The sequence below is a fragment of the Theobroma umbraticum genome, unplaced genomic scaffold (assembly GCF_002168275.2).
Source record: "Theobroma umbraticum cultivar Fairchild unplaced genomic scaffold, ASM216827v3 scaffold_30.0, whole genome shotgun sequence".
NCBI classification, from domain to species: Eukaryota; Viridiplantae; Streptophyta; class Magnoliopsida; order Malvales; family Malvaceae; genus Theobroma; species Theobroma umbraticum.
The window spans coordinates 7,288,638-7,296,490 of NW_018397254.1; the positions used below are offsets into that span (position 1 = coordinate 7,288,638).

Sequence of the window (7,853 nt, forward strand, 5' to 3'; positions counted from 1 at the left end):
TTCCTTGGGAAACCTACTTGTACCTTTTCCTTTTGTTTTTCTCTTTTTGAAGTAGTTTCCATTGGTATCCACAAGTTCGATGGAATGGCTTGAACAAAAGCATTAATATGATGGCACCGTTTGCCTACCTTAATTTTTTTTTGTCACAACACAACAAAGGAAAAGATACATAAAATTACAGTTGCTGTTTTTTATACAATGCCAACATATGAAACCTGGAAAACTTCATACCATCCTTTATACACCAAGCAAAACCCCAGCAGCCACAACTTGTTACCTAGTATCAACCAGTGAAAAAGCTAGAAGCAGCACTCATTCGAAGCTGGTGCTAAGCACCGGGAATCAGAAACATGGGCACAAAACACTACCTAATACAAGATTAGCTATAAAAACTTTTACATGGAAATGCAATTTCTGCAAATGTTAATTCTCATCAGAGCTATCCTGACTCATAGCAAGAGCTCAACACACAAGAGATGACCTCAGGGATGTGGCAGTTGGGAGATTGGTGCATGATGCCCATCGGATAACTGATTCAGACACCATGAAATCAAGTTGTTCTCGCTCACCATGACCAATGGTGCGGTTCCTTTTGCTGTGAAAGGCCAACATCCTGGACCCACTTGATCCCCCTGTCCTCCTAAATTCAGCTGCCTTGTTCTCCATTTCTCTTGCCTCAGGCCCACAGCAAGGAGAAGAATCAGGCAACACAAGCACCTTGTCTAAACCTGCATCTGCACAATGATGCAAAAACATAATTTGGGATGCCAAATGTAAGAGAACAAATGTTAATACGGAGAGTTGAAAGATGGTTAACACAAATTACCTCCACAAATTGTCTCCATTCTGGTAACGGTGGTTGAGAAATCTAAATTGCAGTTCTCTTGTTCAACCACAGAACATGGACTGAAGAATGCAAAGCTTGGCATTGAGGGTACAGGAGAAGAAAATTCTAAGGTATCAGATTTACCACTGCAGAATGAAAATCCACCCAAGGGGAAGCAAGGAGTAGATGGCTCCACCAAGAAAGAAGAAAATGATGTTCTGCATGTGAGTGCAGGTGACTGAACATCACAAATGATTGGTGATCCAGCACCAAAGCTGATATCCTGATCCCTAGACAAAAAGAATGAGCCACTACCTATTTCCCACTCTCCACAACTTTGGTATATAAGCTCACGTGATTCTTCATGACAAGATTCATCATTCTTCATCCATAAATGATCTGCAAAGAGACGATTCAAAGTTAAGCTTCTTGAGAAGGGAGAAATTACAGAAACAAGTGAGAAAGGGACACTCTTTTAAGTATTTCTCAGGGCCTACTGGCCCATTCATACTAGTCAGCCAAACAGGCAGCTTCATTCAATTTAAGAAAGTTAGTACAGAAGCTGTTGCAACTCTAAGAATTATGGCTATGGTAAAAACACAATCCTAACATTAATTGCATTGGTTCCTTTGAACTCTTCTTGAGTTAAGCAAATAGATAAAATTGGCCTTCCCATTATGAGGTTTCCATTTACTTTAATGCCAGAAAAGATAATAATTAAACAACTATTTTAACACTGTCCACATGCCCCAATATATTTATGACGGTTGTTCACAGTGAATTTCCAACCTACCTAAAACCTGCAAAGCAGTGAGTCTTTGAAAAGGATCTGTATTGAGCATTCCCCTGACTAAATTCTTTGCAGAATCAGAAATGCGATCCCAAGGATCTGATGGGAACTGCAGATCAGCTGCCCTCACAGCATCAAATATTCGTGACTTAGTCTTGCCCCAAAATGGCGGTGTCCCACTAAGAAGTATGTACAGAATCACCCCAGCACTCCAAACATCAGCAGCCTGATTATATCCCCCCGCCAGAACCTCAGGAGCTATATAAAATGGACTCCCAACAGTCCCATGCAAACACCGCCCTGTTGGTAACAAAACCCAAAATGGTTAAAAACATAAAAACCTAAAAATGTTTAAGGAAGCAAGCAATCGCTATGAGAAAAATTGTTCTTGGTTAGAGAAAGGGGTAAAAGAAATGTATAACTATACCAGGCTCAATGTACGTTGCAAGACCAAAATCTGCTAGTTTGATTGGTGATGATGAGGCTTTTGTTGCTAAGAGGATATTCTCTGGCTTTAAATCTCTATGAACAACCCCAATTTCATGACAATATAGGACCACTTGCATCAGATGTCTGAAGAGAACTGCAGCCTCTGCCTCAGAAAAACGCCCATACTTCTCTAACCGGTGGAAAAGCTCCCCTCCTGCGCAAAGCTCCATCACCAAATGCACATAGTCCTCATCCTCATAAACAGCCTTGAGATCTACAACATTTGGATGGCCTGATAACCTAGTCATAATTTCAATTTCAAGCTTGACACTCCTTGCATCATCAGATGTTACCAATCTATCTTTAGATATCGATTTGCATGCCAGTACCTCTCTAGTCAACTTATCTGAGCACAACCTGATAACACCAAATTGACCCCAACCCAATTGTTCTCCAAGAATGTATCGATCTTTCAAATTTGCAGTCTGTTCAGTCTCCAAAATTGTTTGACTCAAGCTTGCAACTTTGTAGCAATTGCACGGTTGCTTTGACGTTTCACTGATGCTGTTGCTCTTGGCAACAGCCATAACACTTCCTAGCCCTTTAACCAATCCAAAAATGATTCAGAATCTTGGTTTATGACCCTATGTTCTTGGCAGCAGTAATAACTTAGGTCTCCCAAAGAAACAAGGAAGTCGAATTTTAGGTCAAAATTTTGATTTATATATTTTTCTGTTCACATAACTCGTCATCACCAAATCCATACTTGAGGTCAAGACTCCTAAAACATAAGACTTTCAAGGTTAGTTATTGAACTTCGACAGCAACACTCACTGCGAAGAACACCACACCAGAATTCGTGACAGCATGACCTTAAAATGGAACACTGAGCCCAAAAACATCATAATGTTAAATGCACAGCTGAGGATTCATCTCAGTTTTTATCAGATTGCCTGGATCTGTAAAAAGATAGAAATTATCAGCTTTCAATCAAGCACTTTAATTCAACTCCCAAAAAAAAATAAAAACATGTTCTTTGTGGATTAAATTAGAAACTATAATATTGTTTTTTTAAAAAATAGAACTATAATACCATGGAAGTCCAATTTGACAAAAACCTCACATAAATACATCAATATATTTTGTTAGCTCAACAAGCTTTAATCCAAGCTCAAAGCAGAAAACGAATCACATTCCAACATCAAATAAGAAACAAACAAACTTTATCATACCAAAAGCTCAACCAAAAAGATTACAATTGAAAACCCTAAACACCTAAAGAACCACCTCAACACCTTAAAGCACCAACACCCATCAGCTAAAAAGCCAGTAATCACATAAAAAAAAAGCAAAATTCAACAGAAACCCATCAAAATTTACCTCAGAACAAAGCACCCCCAGATCCAAAATCTTCCCTTCCTCACAACCAAAGAAACAAAAACCCACGTTTCAAATTCAAACACACAAAACAAAACATAGACCAAAAAAAACTATAAAGATTATAGAAAGAGAAACAAAACCTGGCTAGGAATATAGAGAGAGAGCACCACAGAAGAAGAAGAAGTCCGTTGGAGCAGTGACAGAAAGCTCCCCCAAGCAGACCTCTCTCTGTGGGCTCTTCTTTTGGTCTCTTCTTTTTTAAGTTTGTTTCGAGGAAATTTTTTTTTTTTCAAAAGAAAAAGGACGAAAACAATGCTTCGAGGCTTTGAGGCATGGCTGTTGGTGTTTTTTGTCGTTAGTTTGGTTCTGTTGTTTGAAATTTCCTCGGACCCGAAGTTTAAGTTTGATTCAGTTTAATTATGTTTATTTTTTACTTATGTTAATTTGTGTCAAAGTTCTGTTAAACGGCGGGTTGACTTCTACTAGCCCGAACCTGCGAAACGTTTGGTTTTTCTCTATTAAAGTGAAGTTAAAAACGCTGCCCCTCCTATCCAATTCCCCGTCTCTATTTCCACTAAAGAAACGGAAAAAAGCGCCCCCCCTCTACCCAAAGGAGCCATATTTACAAAAATGGAGCTGGAGATGGACAATCTTATGGGTTTCCAGTCGTAGGTAAATACTCTTTAACCATGGCTTATTTGAAGGGATTGAAGTTTGCATATTTAATTCTAATCTGCATTAGTTGCATATGATTAGCATTGAACTTTTTGGAAATGGGGATTTTTGTTCTTCTATTGTTGATTATTACCGAAAGTTTGTTTAAGCAAAGTTCATTATAAGCTGCTGACATTCAAGAATATATCTTTTTCTTAAGCTCGGATTTTGAATTAGCTCAAGTTGGGTAGTAGTAGGCTGTAGATGTGATTTGGGATAATGGGTTTTGGCCTGGACTCTTTTGTTTATTCTTTGTTGGAGAAGAAATTAATTGAATTTTCTAATTTAGACTGAAAGTATTGTGATGTTAGATGAGTATTTTGTTCGTTTTTATGTTCTGAGCTGAGAAGAAGTAAAGAGTTAGCAGTATATTTTGACCATATAGGTGAATGATAACAATGTTTTTCTTTTCTTTTTTTTTTTTGTTCCTAGAGTTGAATTGGGGCAGTTCCTAATGACATGAAGGATCTCATTACATGCATTCTGAACACAAATTTGCATTCCAATGCAATGTCATAAGCTGTCCAGCTGAACCGCATTTGTTAATGGATGCTTGCAGATCATTCAGTCTATAGCTGCATTTGTTGAAAATGATACAAAATTCAAGTATGTCATGATACAATAATACATGGTTTATACATTCGTGTATTTGATTTGGTCTTTTTGTTTTCTATCAGCATTGCATTCTTGTTTGTGTTTTCTGCTATCCAGGTTCACCTTCAACTTTTTCCTCTACCTGTTTTTTCCAGGAGTGGTATTCTGATTGACCCTTTTGATGAAGAATTTATAAATGGCACTTATGATTTTGCCTTCTGCAAGCCTCCTCAAATTTCATTTGAGTCCTCAAGCTAGACTTTCACGCCGAAAGTCATTTATTTCACGATCACCAACTGGGTTTCTTAACATCCGAGCTGTGCAAGAAAATGGAGGCCCTCGAAGACTAGTTGATATCATAAGGCTTGTGCCAGATATCACTAGGAATTACTTTCGAAGTCCTTCTCGAAGGGCACTTTTTGGTGGAATTTCCTTGTTGGGTGGTTTTTATGTTGCACAAACAATCTCTCTGTCGTTTGGAGCCTTAGGAGTCAATGATGTGATTGCAGCAGTATTATGTGTGCTCTTGACAGAGTATGTGACAAGGTTTTATTACAGCCGTCCAAAGGTAACATTCCCAATTGCTCTTCTCAACAATTTCAAGATGGGTTTCACCTATGGACTGTTCATTGATGCTTTTAAGCTTGCCAGTTGATTATATCTAGTGTCTTGACACTTGCGATGGTCATTCATACTATTAAGTTTATAAAACTCTTGACTTTCCTTTAGGTGTATATTTTGTAAGATACACTTTTTCCCTCTTCTTCTGTCACATCTTTTTTTTTCCCTGTTTTGCGGTTACCTCTTTAATCCCTTTCTTCTCATTTGCTCTAAATTCCTATATGCTTCTTTTCTTGTTGTTGTAAGTATGTAAATCTTCGTCTTCCTACATATTGGTGAAGAGAACTCTCAGACCAAAAGTTTTTCATGTTTGGGTCTGTTATCTTAATTGTTATTTGTAGAGCTAGTTAGTTAGTTATCAAGACAAATATCACTCCCCAGGGTAACATCATTACTAAGCTGGATGTGGTCTTTTGCTGCTTTTGTTTACTTACCTGTGGAAATTGCAGTTGTAGTTCATGACGTTGTGACTTGTTTTGGCATAATTCCACATCCATTGACCGCACGAACTGCTTAATATTTATATGAAATGTGATTGATTCCAACCAGATTCGCATGCTTTATTTGGTCCTGTGCCAATGAATATTGTAAGACTCCTTTTATACGTATGCATCCCAATTCCCAAATTTTGTTTCTGTAATTACCATGTTAATGACATTTTTCTGCACCATGCGCACTTCATAACCTGTTGAATACATGATATGAGCAAACCTTGTTGCATTATTTGTTGTTGTTCTTGAGGTCGCCCCTTACTGATGCACCTCACAGTAATTTTCCCCACGGGACAAACCTTTGGTGGTCTATTATGTTGGTACTCTCTGATCAATCTTGGAAGGTGGTATTGTACTGCAGTTTTCTGGATACCTTCAAGTTGTTTAGGCTTTGCTCATGAGCATGCTCTACTTTGTGAGTCTTTGATATGTCTCTTAAGGAAGATTCATTACCTGGTCCTTTGGTAACACCACCTGTCTTGTTAAAGGTGCCTGCTCTTTAATTTCTGAAGCAGCAGTTTCTCAAGGAAAGACCGCAAGGCAGAACGCATATTTTTGTCTGAGCTTAGTCTCTCTTACATAGCATGCCTGTGAAATTTATAATGCAAAAATGCTAGACATGGTGCTCAAAACTGCTTCATTAGTACGCATGTTCCCTTAAATCGGTTATTGGAATATAGGAGATGCAATAGAATTGAAAAGAGAAAGGGAAGTTTCTGATGAAGCCGAGATATGCCAACGTACCCATCCTGTAATAGCCTGCAGCGGAGTCAAAAACATTGAAACAAAGAAGTAAGGGGGTTCATTGGAGTTGTTGCCTCGATTAAAACTGATTCTAGTTGTGTTGTTATGATATCATGGTGGTTTGCATGGTTCATGGACTCCTGCTCAATCATTAAATATTAATTCTGGTCTGCATGGGTCATGGTCGTTGCTTGCACCTTTTCTTTTGTCCATTTCCCAAGGTTGGAAGTGGAAGTACCTAATTCAGTCACTTGTAGTTTTAAAACCAGTTTTACTTAAGGCCTAAAAGAAGCCTTTGTAATCGCCACTTAACAAATTGGAAAGTCGTATGATGATACACGAATTGTTGGGCCAAGTCAGGAAGGAAAAATGGGTCGGGTCCAATTACGCGGCGCACTTGTTCACAATTTATACTTGAACCGTCATGCAACAATTTGTCACCAAAACCTAGACTTGTCAAACCGAACCTCACGTATTAGATCAGCTTATTTGTTATTTAAAGTGAGATGGGTTGGAATTTAAAAATTCAGACTTATATTAGAATTGGATTTAAATGGGTCAATTCATTTGTTCAATGGATTGTCTTGGATTAGTGTGGGTTAGAAAAAAAATTAATAATTTTAGTTAATTTAATAAGTTTATATATTTAGTTATATAAAATTAATAATTTAATTACTAATGGTATTATTTATTTTATATATTTTAATATCTTTAATTTTTACTTGTCAAATTAATAATTTTAGTTAAGATTGAAACTCATTATCTCTTTTACTTTTATGATAATAACTATTAGATCATAATAATTCAAACCTTGTAACATAATTATTGTCCAAACAAGATTCAAATATTTTACTTGAATATAAAGATTGAGTAAGACATAAATGAGTTTTGAAGTTTTTACTTATTTGGTTATATATTTATATTTATGAGATTGTAATTTGTGTTGAAGATTAAAATTTTAATTATATATAATATAATTTTTTTTACTTTTTTATGTTTAGTGTAATTTATTTATTTGTAATATATTTTTATTATTTAATTTATCAATTAAATTATAAAATAATTTAATTGATAAGAAATTTAAAAGGTAGAATTGTGAAAATGATTTTTTTTATATAAAAAAAAGTAGGCTGGTCCAATCTGACTCATGGGCTGGCAGCGGTTGAGTTGGGGCTGGGGTTTTGATGGTTTATGTCAAAAATAGACTGATCCGACCCAGATCATATTTTTTCAACCCGTAATATTTTGAACCGGGTTGAACCGG

The 7,853-nt window shown here is 36.7% G+C and overlaps 3 protein-coding genes across 6 annotated transcripts in view; 1 reads left to right on the forward strand and 2 right to left on the reverse strand.

Moving 5' to 3' along the window:
- Window positions 1–156: 156 nt before the first annotated feature.
- Window positions 157–3,770, reverse strand: LOC110414506 (calcium-dependent protein kinase 26-like). Of its 3 annotated transcripts, none has more exons than XM_021425762.2 (6): window positions 3,566–3,770; window positions 3,426–3,455; window positions 2,044–3,004; window positions 1,620–1,916; window positions 827–1,225; window positions 157–734 (listed from the first exon to the last, which is right to left on the reverse strand). In XM_021425762.2, exons 3-6 carry the CDS (start codon window positions 2,630–2,632, stop codon window positions 463–465), a joined length of 1,557 nt encoding a protein of 518 aa, XP_021281437.1. In that variant the 5' UTR covers window positions 2,633–3,004; window positions 3,426–3,455; window positions 3,566–3,770; the 3' UTR covers window positions 157–462. The 3 variants fall into 3 exon arrangements, with proteins under 3 accessions (XP_021281437.1, XP_021281428.1, XP_021281420.1); XM_021425753.2 differs by having other exon boundaries at window positions 3,426–3,460; XM_021425745.2 differs by lacking the exon at window positions 3,426–3,455 and having other exon boundaries at window positions 3,566–3,740.
- Window positions 3,771–3,876: 106 nt separating this feature from the next.
- On the forward strand, window positions 3,877–5,661 carry NPQ6 (YCF20-like protein (DUF565)). 2 transcript variants are annotated; one of them, XM_021425784.1, is made up of 3 exons: window positions 3,877–4,097; window positions 4,572–4,745; window positions 4,889–5,661. In XM_021425784.1, the coding sequence occupies exon 3, from the start codon at window positions 4,930–4,932 to the stop codon at window positions 5,386–5,388; it is 459 nt and encodes a 152-aa protein (XP_021281459.1). In that variant the 5' UTR covers window positions 3,877–4,097; window positions 4,572–4,745; window positions 4,889–4,929; the 3' UTR covers window positions 5,389–5,661. The 2 variants fall into 2 exon arrangements, with proteins under 2 accessions (XP_021281459.1, XP_021281450.1); XM_021425775.1 differs by lacking the exon at window positions 4,572–4,745.
- Window positions 5,662–6,511: 850 nt separating this feature from the next.
- The window catches only part of LOC110425830 (zinc finger CCCH domain-containing protein 48-like), a 2,568-nt gene continuing 1,226 nt past the window's right edge, over window positions 6,512–7,853 (reverse strand). Inside the window, exon 5 of the mRNA XM_021440880.1 lies at window positions 6,512–6,604. Within this exon, the coding sequence (XP_021296555.1) occupies window positions 6,512–6,604 (93 nt within the window). The remainder of the gene's footprint in view (window positions 6,605–7,853) is intronic.

What these genes read in the sequence shown, in the direction of transcription:
- NPQ6 (XM_021425784.1), top strand. Translation starts at nt 4,930, where the DNA reads ATGGCACTTATGATTTTGCCTTCTGCAAGCCTCCTCAAATTTCATTTG.
- LOC110414506 (XM_021425762.2), bottom strand. Translation starts at nt 2,632, where the DNA reads ATGGCTGTTGCCAAGAGCAACAGCATCAGTGAAACGTCAAAGCAACCG. An exon ending in TGCAACGTACATTGAGCCTG is followed by an intron (nt 1,917 to 2,043) that starts GTATAGTTATAC and finishes TGTTACCAACAG; the next exon opens with GGCGGTGTTTGCATGGGACT. An exon ending in AATGGAGACAATTTGTGGAG is followed by an intron (nt 735 to 826) that starts GTAATTTGTGTT and finishes ATCATTGTGCAG; the next exon opens with ATGCAGGTTTAGACAAGGTG.